The sequence below is a fragment of the Polyodon spathula genome, chromosome 16 (genome assembly GCF_017654505.1).
Source record: "Polyodon spathula isolate WHYD16114869_AA chromosome 16, ASM1765450v1, whole genome shotgun sequence".
Taxonomy (NCBI): domain Eukaryota; kingdom Metazoa; phylum Chordata; class Actinopteri; order Acipenseriformes; family Polyodontidae; genus Polyodon; species Polyodon spathula.
This window is the reverse complement of record NC_054549.1, coordinates 1,195,639-1,207,483: the sequence shown is the minus strand read 5'-3', so window position 1 is coordinate 1,207,483 and position 11,845 is coordinate 1,195,639. Positions and strand designations below refer to the sequence as shown.

General features: G+C 40.1%; 1 protein-coding gene across 5 annotated transcripts in view; it reads right to left on the bottom strand.

Moving 5' to 3' along the window:
• Window positions 1-485: 485 nt before the first annotated feature.
• LOC121328750 (arf-GAP with coiled-coil, ANK repeat and PH domain-containing protein 3-like) overlaps window positions 486-11,845 on the bottom strand; it is a 152,899-nt gene continuing 141,539 nt past the window's right edge. For 4 of the 5 annotated variants that reach the window (XM_041273781.1, XM_041273783.1, XM_041273785.1 and 1 more), the window contains exon 25: window positions 487-1,870. In XM_041273781.1, coding sequence (XP_041129715.1) covers window positions 1,686-1,870 — 185 coding nt within the window. In that variant the 3' untranslated portion in view covers window positions 487-1,685. Of the gene's footprint in view, window positions 1,871-11,845 lie in introns of all 5 variants that reach the window. The other variant, XM_041273782.1, reaches the window with a different exon arrangement.

The window sequence follows — 11,845 nt, the reverse complement described above, 5'->3', positions numbered from 1 at the left end:
CACAGTGACTACTTTTCTCCATTTAAATAGGCTGAATGACTGATTACAAGATTGGAGACATGTGTGATACTAATTAAAGAAACTAATTAGTTTGAAATATCACTATAATCCAATTATTTATTATCTTTTCTAAGGGGTACCAACAAATGTGTCCAGGCCATTTTAGAATATCTTTGTAGAATAAGCAATATTTCATCTATTTTTACAGCTTCTTTGCTTTATTCTATGACATACCAAAGGCATGCAAGTATACATGATAAAATAGCTTTTAATTTCATCACTTTTCAGGAGGAATGAAGCATTATTTCAATGAGCTGTAAGGGTACCAACAAATCTGAGCACTATATATATATATATATATATATATATATATATATATATATATATATATATATATATATATATATATATATATATATATATATATATATATAAATGTTATATGAAATATACTTTCGTATGTTGTTACAACATGCAAAGGGATTCATGCTTTATTAAACAATAGCACATGGTCTTTTAACAGACTGCTGCTGTCTGTCCTTTTAATCTACTGCTTGAAACAGCCTTGTGTGAAAATCAATGGAAAAGAGCTGCAGACTGTCAGCTTGACCAAGAATACATTTCTGAACTGCAGTTACATTTGTCTGTTTCAAACTAATATGCTGCTGCAGTGAAATGTTCAAGACATAGTTCATTTTGTGAGTGTATTTCATAACAACCTGCTGGACTAAGACCATCTGTGAGAATTAAAACAACCCAATGGAAATACGCATTCACACAACCAAAATCACCATGGGTGGAAAATCATGGTTCATGTGAATCATAGTCATTTCTTCCACACACCAGTGTATTAGAAGCCTAAGTTCATCTATTTAAGCATCACTATGCCTTGATTTGTACCGGGTAACTATTGGTGGAGTATAGCGAGCTTAGGCAGTAAAACACATTATAGAAACACATTATAAAAACACATTATGAAATCAAATGAAAAGCAATGATGAAACATGGAGGAAACGTCCTGCACTTCCTCCAGCAGTTGATCAGAGGATCCACACCACTGATACAATCCAAACCTATGCAACAATAAGAACCTATAGAATAGAAAACACACGAAGGGGCACATCTTCTTCCTGTGGCATCCTTGTGGAATGTCTAGTTCTGAACATTACAGTGTTACCAAGGGATTATTAAAGAGGACACAGCTATAAAGAAACTCCACCAGTCATACCTGCTGTTCACTTCTGTTCTTTATACAGGTCTCAAATGTGCAGTTTTGAAAGACACACATGTTAAATTTACATTTATTTGAAATACTATCTGATATTACTTTAGGTAAAGAAATCTCTGTTTGCAAGAAGCATCCACCCCTTTAATGACAGCTTCCCCTATTGACTGACATGCTTTCACCCAGAAGACACTGCTGAGGTGAAATGACCCAGGAAGTGTAACAGATATCCTGCGAATAAGGCATGGAAACATAGAACTTTCACATCCTGTTGTAGTACCAGAGATCATGTTTTTAAAATGAAAATGCATGTGTTTCTTTCAAAACTGCACAAAAGTGCAAAATGGGAACAATTTCTTGAATTATTGTGTTATAATCACTTTAACCATCAGCTGCACTCAAAGACAAGGTGCACTAAACCAAGGACGGTCACATATGTGTTTGAAGAGTTGTCCTGTCACTAGTTGACATTGTTCTCATTAACTGGCTGTGGAGACATTTCAAGTAGAAGCAGGTCCAGTGAGGCTAGCTCTCTTCCTTTCCTGCAGGAATGGCTGAAATGCGCACTGCGGCGGTTCAGCTTTTCAGGATTGTTCGATGCCATGTGAGAGAATTCTCTAAAGATGTCAAGGTAGGTGGCATCTCCTAAAACACAAAAACAAAGAGGGCTGGTCAGTCTAATTCAGGAGAAGAGGCAGACCCAGCTCTATGGTACTGGTTAGTCTAGTTCATGAGGAGTGACAGACTCAGCTCTATGGTACTGGTTAGTCTGGTTCATGAGGAGAGACAGACCCAGCTCTATGGTACTGGTTAGTCTAGTTCATGAGGAGAGACAGACCCAGGTCTATGGTACTGGTTAGTCTAATTCATGAGGAAAGGCAGACCCAGCTCTATGGTACTGGGTAGTCTAGTTCAGGAGGAGAGACAGACCCAGGTCTATGGTACTGGTTAGTCTAGTTCATGAGGAGAGGCAGACCCAGCTCTATGGTACTGGTTAGTCTAGTTCATGAGGAGAGACAGACCCAGCTCTATGGCACTGGTTAGTCTAGTTCATGAGGAGAGACAGACCCAGCTCTATGGCACTGGTTAGTCTAGTTCATGAGGAGAGACAGACCCAGCTCTATGGCACTGGTTAGTCTAGTTCATGAGGAGAGACAAACTCAGCTCTATGGTACTGGGTAGTGTAGTTCATGAGGAGAGACAGACCCAGCTCTATGGTACTGGTTAGTCTAGTTCATGAGGAGAGACAGACCCAGCTCTGTGGTACTGGTTAGTCTGGTTCATGAGGAGAGACAGACCCAGCTCTGTGGTACTGGTTAGTCTGGTTCATGAGGAGAGACAGACCCAGCTCTGTGGTACTGGTTAGTCTGGTTCATGAGGAGAGACAGACCCAGCTCTGTGGTACTGGTTAGTCTAATTCATGAGGAAAGGCAGACCCAGCTCTATGGTACTGGGTAGTCTAGTTCAGGAGGAGAGACAGACCCAGGTCTATGGTACTGGTTAGTCTAGTTCATGAGGAGAGGCAGACCCAGCTCTATGGTACTGGGTAACCTAGTTCATGAGGAGAGACAGACCCAGCTCTGTGGTACTGGTTAGTCTGGTTCATGAGGAGAGACAGACCCAGCTCTGTGGTACTGGTTAGTCTGGTTCATGAGGAGAGACAGACCCAGCTCTGTGGTACTGGTTAGTTTGGTTCATGAGGGGAGACAGACCCAGCTCTGTGGTACTGGTTAATCTGGTTCATGAGGAGAGACAGACCCAGCTCTATGGTACTGGTTAGTCTTGTTCATGAGGTGCAAGCCCCATCACTTCCCTCAGGGTATAAATTCCAGAATTCTGGTCAGCCTTCAGCACTCCTTTTCATCATCTTTCCCTCTCTGTCTCTACGGAAACTTGTAGGCTTATATGTGGGTCTCTCTGATCGCCCTAAAAGATCAGTTATCCAATGGGCTAGAGGCCACACATTTTATATTACAGTATTGTCATCTCTGTGTATTCCATTGGACGTTGCATTTACAGATCTGTTCATAAAAACATGTTTGACTAATAGGGATTTCTTTTGTCAGAAGAAGTTTTGAATGTCATTTGAATGGCTCTGTTACAGCCCCATTACTATTCTGTGGTGTTTGCAATCACTTTGAGTGGCTCTGCTGCTCCCATATTGAGATACTGTCATTTCTGAGCTGCTTTGAGCTTGTCTGGAGTGAAGGGTCTGCACAGTGATCCTCAATGTATTGCAATGATATTATCATTTCTGAGCTGCTTTGAGCTTGTCTGGAGTGAAGGGTCTGCACAGTGATCCTCAATGTATTGCAATGATATTATCATTTCTGAGCTGCTTTGAGCTTGTCTGGAGTGAAGGGTCTACACAGCGATCCTGGAATAAGTGATAACCGGTCATGGCTTTCATTCCCAATAATGCCTCTACAGTTGCATTTGTATTCATTTGATTTTGATTAAAATTATCAATACAAACTCCTAATCAAGTCAAAGTAGAACAATTGTTTAGCTTTTGAGCTTTTCTTTGTTATTTCAAAAGGTTTGTTTTAAATAATCCAGCATTTGATTCCTATTTTTTTACATTCATTCAAAATCATGAGCAGTTTCCTTCTTGAATGCCAAAAGAATCTTTTTGTAACCGACTTCAAATTCTGTTCTATTAAAAAAAGTCCTGAATGAATGCTTTTTAAATATCAATTATTATTACTATACTTGGGATATTTCTAAGCCGCTGCCAAATATTAAAACAACAGATCAGGTCTTTAATTGTCAATATGAATTTAAACTGTTTTTTGAAATTGTTCACGTTCATTGTTAAGCTCACAATAGCTTTACTTTTACTCTGCCTTGTATGTGCCATTTACTGAGGTGAAGCCAAACTCAATGTAAAAATACCTTGGAAGGCTTACACTGAGTCAAAGGTTTCTTACCCATAGCACTGCATTCAGCTGTGCTGCTCCAGGCTCCATAGCTACCACAGTATCGAAGGCAGTGACTACTGTTGTTAAATCTCCATTGTGCCTGACCATTTCAATTTCTCAGACCCAATTAAAAAAAGAAACTGGAAAATTTAGCAAACCCAGGCAGCTTGCGGACAGGACATAGGATGATGCGATTAGCCTGGAGCTCTGATGTCATATAAATAAATTTGCAAGTGTTTTTTTCTTAATGTTTGACTATATCTTGCAATGTAATTTAACAAGCCAATTGTGATTCCTGATTTTATATTTTAAATGCATTGTCTTGTGTGTGAAAGAATCTGGGACAGATCTTTGTACCTTCAAAATGGATTATTTGGAAAGAATCTTGCATCTTTTACATTTATTTAAGATAATTAGCACTTTTCCTTTTTGAACGCCAAAATAATCTTTTTGTAATCTATTTTGAATTCTGTTTTAATACAGAAATCCAAAGAATGCTTTTTGATTCTAAATAAGCATTACTTGTACTTCTAAGCCTACTGCCAAACATTGAAACAACTTTATTAAGCACAATTTTTTTTTATTGTGAAGGAATGTTATCTACTGATTAGAATTTTGCATCTGGACTCCCACATGCAGCTCTTACTCAACAGCTATTAATATATAGTAGTAAATGTAACTTTCATGTTTCTGTCGGAGCATTTGATAAAATATTCATAGGTGCGCTCTCTGCAAACATGCAAGAGAAGAACACTGAGTGCTCCAGCTGTCAGCTTGCTTCAGACAAGAATAGGTGCTGATCAGCCTCTGTGACTGAATCTTTCTGAACAGAGCATAGAGAACGATGATAGAAGAGGTCGATACGGTAGATGACAGGTCTAAGCCAGGACCCTCCTGCAGTGCTTACAAGAAACACATGCGTACGTTCTTGTGTATTGGTTTGGTTATTATAATACATTGTGCAGCAGTGCAGTGCTGTGGATCCCCAGTGCACGGCTTGCACAAGTGTGTTCTCTTATATTAGTTTGGTTAGAATAGGGTTATTTTGAGCCAATTGTTCTGTGTATAGTGAGTTGTCTTCATCAATATGGCATCAGTTACCCCTGTCTTTCAACATGTACCCTGTAAAAGAGATATGCAATATGTAGGGCTGGATTCTCAGAGTCATTTATTCCAATGGTCATTAGCTCAATTATTTCAGAAAGGGCAAACACACCTAATAAAGAAATACTCAAGACATTGATTGCTTGTAAGTAGTCTCCAGTTGATGTTAGTTTTAAACCTGTAATTGGTTAATGATAATTGTGATAAGTAGCTTTGAGAATGTAGCCTGTAGAACACAAAGGTGCCTATATTTAAATAGATTGGAAGAATATTACTGACAGAGACACACCTGACAATTTCAAACTCCTTTAAAACAGGGTGACTAATAAAGCACTCTGCCTCGCTATGCTATTCTGTGTTTAAATGAATTCAAGTGGAGCCTGTTCCCAGCATTAAAAGCAGTCATTCAGAAGAGCATATTGCCAGCCCACCTCATACATTGTTAGCCACTTTCCAGAGATGAATGGTGTTACCACCTTCCAGAGGTGAATGATGTTAGCCACCTTCCAGAGGTGAATGGTGTTACCACCTTCCAGAGGTGAATGGTGTTAGCCAGCTTCCAGAGGTGAATGATGCTAGCCACCTTCCAGAGGTGAATGATGTTAGCCACCTTCCAGAGGTGAATGGTGTTAGCCACCTTCCAGAGGTGAATGATGTTAGCCACCTTCCAGAGGTGAATGATGTTAGCCACCTTCCAGAGGTGAATGATGTTAGCCACCTTCCAGAGGTGAATGGTGTTAGCCACCTTCCAGAGGTGAATAGTGTTAGCCACCTTCCAGAGGTGAATGATGTTAGCCACCTTCCAGAGGTGAATGATGTTAGCCACCTTCCAGAGGTGAATGGTGTTACCACCTTCCAGAGGTGAATGATGTTAGCCACCTTCCAGAGGTGAATGATGTTAGCCACCTTCCAGAGGTGAATGATGTTAGCCACCTTCCAGAGGTGAATGGTGTTAGCCACCTTCCAGAGGTGAATGATGTTAGCCACCTTCCAGAGGTGAATGATGTTAGCCACCTTCCAGAGGTGAATGATGTTAGCCACCTTCCAGAGGTGAATGATGTTAGCCACCTTCCAGAGGTGAATGGTGTTAGCCACCTTCCAGAGGTGAATGATGTTAGCCACCTTCCAGAGGTGAATGGTGTTAGCCACCTTCCAGAGGTGAATGGTGTTACCACCTTCCAGAGGTGAATGATGTTAGCCACCTTCCAGAGGTGAATGGTGTTACCACCTTCCAGAGGTGAATGATGTTAGCCACCTTCCAGAGGTGAATGATGTTAGCCACCTTCAAGAGGTGAATGATGTTAGCCACCTTCCAGAGGTGAATGGTGTTACCACCTTCCAGAGGTGAATGATGTTAGCCACCTTCCAGAGGTGAATGATTTTAGCCACCTTCAAGAGGTGAATGATGTTAGCCACCTTCCAGAGGTGAATGGTGTTAGCCACCTTCCAGAGGTGAATGGTGTTAGCCACCTTCCAGAGGTGAATGATGTTAGCCACCTTCCAGAGGTGAATGATGTTAGCCACCTTCCAGAGGTGAATGATGTTAGCCACCTTCCAGAGGTGAATGATGTTAGCCACCTTCCAGAGGTGAATGGTGTTAGCCACCTTCCAGAGGTGAATGGTGTTAGCCACCTTCCAGAGGTGCATGGTGTTACCACCTTCCAGAGGTGAATGATGTTAGCCACCTTCCAGAGGTGAATGGTGTTACCACCTTCCAGAGGTGAATGATGTTAGCCACCTTCCAGAGGTGAATAATTTTAGCCACCTTCAAGAGGTGAATGATGTTAGCCACCTTCCAGAGGTGAATGGTGTTACCACCTTCCAGAGGTGAATGATGTTAGCCACCTTCCAGAGGTGAATGATTTTAGCCACCTTCAAGAGGTGAATGATGTTAGCCACCTTCCAGAGGTGAATGGTGTTAGCCACCTTCCAGAGGTGAATGGTGTTAGCCACCTTCCAGAGGTGAATGATGTTAGCCACCTTCCAGAGGTGAATGATGTTAGCCACCTTCCAGAGGTGAATGGTGTTAGCCACCTTCCAGAGGTGAAAGATGTTAGCCACCTTCCAGAGGTGAATGGTGTTAGCTAATGCTGCCCACATGTTAAAACCCACAAGTGTTATTGAAAGAGATTAGCTCAATCAGAAAAAATGCACAAGCAAAAAAGGGGTTAGGAGTTGATCCAGATTTTTTATTCTCAGTGTTTTCAAAAGACAATAGGAAAAAACAGACACATGGCAACAGTGTACATTGTACAAAGATATATTAAGTTACAGAATGCTCAGTCCTCTAACAATGTTACAGGCTGTATAGGCAAAAATAAAGAGAAGGGTTTCACAGGTGTATGTTGAAAGCAGGCAGTGAAAGAGTTAAAATCCTTTGCATATTTACAGCAAGTCTAAGAAGCGTTTTCTCCACTGATTTTAAACACAGACCCTACTTTTTAACACTAAACACTGTCGCATAGGCTTGGTCACTTCCACAGTAAATAGATTCAGCAGCCCTGAAGCACGGAACCCCAGATACAGCCTCTGAATCATTTTTAATTCTGTCCAAAGTGCTCTTTTAAAATCGACAGCATGTTAATGGAAATAAGATTACAAACCAGACCATATCAATCTGACTGTCAGCTGGTATTCCAATGTCTGTATATTTAACACCAGTGAAATACAAGCTCATGCCAATTAAAGCAGTTGCAATTCCTATTTGTATATATTCTATAGTTGAGTGTGTTTCAGATGCCCCTGTAAAATGTTCAGTGTTACCATATATATCTGCGGAGGTGATAAAGGCTGCTGAATCTATAAGCAACCTAAAAAGTTTCTTTAGTTTTCTCTCTGACTTTCAAAGATAAAGCTACTTTACAATTGTGTGTGTGTGTGTGTGTGTGTGTGTGTTTTTTTTTTTTGTTTGCAGACATTTAATACCACTGTGGTTCAATCTTTGGCAGAAAGTAACCTTTTTTTATTTTGTAGTAAAATTAAAACTGCACCAAGACATGCAATATCATGTACTGCAGATAGCAACCATCTGTTTGAAGGATCACCTGTAACCCTAAACAGAGCACACTGTTTCTTGTCTCTGCATCAGCAGCTTTAACAAGTATGTGCTCCATTTTAGTTCAACTAGATTCATACATTTTTTCTTTTAAAAGACTGGAATTTAAAAATGCCTATAAAAATGTTCATATTAAATAGTTAAAACCACAAACAGCAGATTAATATACAGTAGTAAAGAGGAGAACGATGTAGAAGACGCAAGTGTGCCATCCAGATACAGGGAATCTTTCTTTAACTGGTCTCATTATTTACCCATAATGATTTCTGCAAAGAGGCCATTTTAGAATATGCTCACCTATTAAATGTTTCATCTGGTCTTGTCTGAAACAGAAAAGTCATGAATAAAAGCATGTCCGAGCCTAATGGAAAATCTTCAAAGGGTTATCTGAGGGATCTAGAAACTTCAAAGAAAACTTTTAAAAGACCCTTGTTTTGACTGGATCTGGTTTTCTTCTTGGTTTCCTCACCCATTCGCTGCCCTTCTTACAACCGTCATCCAATTATTTTTCTTCTGTTTTCCTGCAGTTTTGCATGTCTAATTATCCTCCCTCACAACAGCAGCTCAGGAGAGCTGAAGGTCAGTGGGTGTCCTCTGATCCCATGACCAAACCAATCGCTTCTTTACTCCCAGAAGCTTTACATAGCGGACAAAGGCTAGTCCTGCAGGTGTCCGCTTGAGCCACTGGAATCCCCAGTGAAGACCGGCAGCATCGCAGTCAGGAACCTTTTAAACTGATAGCTGCTTTGCCTTGGCTGTTTGAATGGGAAGTGTCTTTACGAATGCTCTGCAGCTGTGGATAGATACTGTATAACCTGCTTCGTGTTTGAATGGGAAGTGTCTTTACGAATGCTCTGCAGCTCTGGATAGATACTGTATAACCTGCTTCGTGTTTGAATGGGAAGTGTCTTTACGAATGCTCTGCAGCTCTGGATAGATACTGTATAACCTGCTTCATGTTTGAATGGGAAGTGTCTTTACGAATGCTCTGCAGCTCTGGATAGATACTGTATAACCTGCTTCGTGTTTGAATGGGAAGTGTCTTTACGAATGCTCTGCAGCTCTGGATAGATACTGTATAACCTGCTTCGTGTTTGAATGGGAAGTGTCTTTACGAATGCTCTGCAGCTGTGGATAGATACTGTATAACCTGCTTCGTGTTTGAATGGGAAGTGTCTTTACGAATGCTCTGCAGCTCTGGATAGATACTGTATAACCTGCTTCGTGTTTGAATGGGAAGTGTCTTTACGAATGCTCTGCAGCTCTGGATAGATACTGTATAACCTGCTTCGTGTTTGAATGGGAAGTGTCTTTACGAATGCTCTGCAGCTCTGGATAGATACTGTATAACCTGCTTCGTGTTTGAATGGGAAGTGTCTTTACGAATGCTCTGCAGCTGTGGATAGATACTGTATAACCTGCTTCGTGTTTGAATGGGAAGTGTCTTTACGAATGCTCTGCAGCTCTGGATAGATACTGTATAACCTGCTTCATGTTTGAATGGGAAGTGTCTTTATGAATGCTCTGCAACTGTGGATAGATACTGTATAACCTGCTTCATGTTCAGCTTGGTGTTCTTTACTGGAAAGGCTCACACACTCTGTACAGTGTCCCCAATTCCAAAAGCAACACTGACAGGCCTGTTATATTGTAAATATTCAATGTTTTAAACATTCAACTCAATCCAACACAGTTTCTTTCTGGCCAAAGACTACGGAACCATGTACTGACAAACCATGAAGCCAATGCTATGTACAGTTTCAAAATGATCATTTGGCATGACTTTTTTTTTTTTTAAGGATTGTACTTCAAACATACACAAAAAGAGAAAAAGAGAACCTTAAATTAGTGCTTTGAAACATCTGGGTTAAATCAACCCACGCAGTACTGAAAGAAGAAGATAAACGGCTACAGACACAATCATTATCATCATAATAAAAATGATGGTAGTGATAGTAGCAATAATAATAACAATAATAATAACAACAATAACAACAATAATAATATTTATGAAGCCCCACTTGCTTCCTATTGTTAAACACCTTGTTCGTTTGCAGGCCGTGTCTCGAGTGATGCAAGGGATAAAGAACTGGCTTGTCTTCAAAACAAAACCCAACAAAGAGACATTTCATGCCAGCGCTCCAAATCAAAAACATGTCCAGTTAAAAAAATACCATCTGTGATGTTACAAAAGAATTTCAATATACAGCGTATCTGTATATCATTGCACTCGTCCTCTGGGTAGATCAGTATAAATAAACACACGTAAACAGCACTATCCAATAAAAACAACATCAAAAACAACACTGTAGGTGGGAAAAGTGCACCAAGTTCTTTATACATAAACTTTAAATAGGATTCAAATACATTTGAAATAAACGTCTTGTCTAATATATACATTCTTTATAAGAAGCGTGCTCGGGTCAGCAGGTCACAGCCCAAGCTCTCTGTATCCTCTGCCCTTCCTCTGACTGCACAGTGGACATTATGCCAGCAGCTTCTCTAACACTTTCACATGGTCAATGTTTCACAAACGAGAACCAGTTCATGGTAACACAGGAAGAGATCCAGACGCTTTCAATACTGTTGTATGTAAAACCACAAACACATGTAGCAGTGAATCAGGGGTCCTCTATATATATATATATATATATATATATATATATATATATATATATATATATATATATATATATATATATATATATATATATATATATATATATATATATATATATATATATACACACACACACACACACACACACTCTCACAATTCATCGAAGCGGATAACTATTCCATACTTCACTACTGACTTGCTAGTTTATACAACAATCTGCTCACTGTCTGAAATTCTTTTTTGCACTGATTCTTGCTAATTAAGGGTTTTTCCAGGTGGAGTCTGGTTGATACTTCGCTACCCTTCTTCAATCCAAGGAGCAAAAGAGCTTTACGATCAATACGGTGTTGCACCTTATAGAATCGAGATTTGCAATGCACAAGGTCACTGGCACTGACCCCCCCAAAGCAGCTGTTACCAATGCCCTCCCAAAGCCAACTTCAACGCTTATGGGAGCAGTATAGTTTGGAATGAATTGGCATTGCAGCCCATTGAATTGAATGGAAAGGCAGCCCTTATAGAAGATTATCACAGTATATTTGCACATCCCCCTCATGCTTTTTCTGTGGTTATACTATGCATTTACCATTGCTTACCCTGGCGTGCCATGTTTATTAATATACTTTATCATGCCTTGCTGTTCTTTATAATGCTTACCTATGCTTTAGCATGCTTTCACTATGCTCTTTCACACCTTGCAGTGCTTTTCTTATGGTAAGCTTCAATAAAGGAAGGGCTATAGCGCTGCAGTCAACGGCTTTTGCGCTCAGTGTCAGGTTTATGAACTCATCAGCTGCTAGGAGGAGATTCATTAGCACTTGTAGAAACGACATTGTAAAGGGATGACAGGTTTTTGGTTTTTCAATAACTCTCAGGTAAAGCTGACCTGTTTCAAATGTTACTAGTCAATACATCAGAAA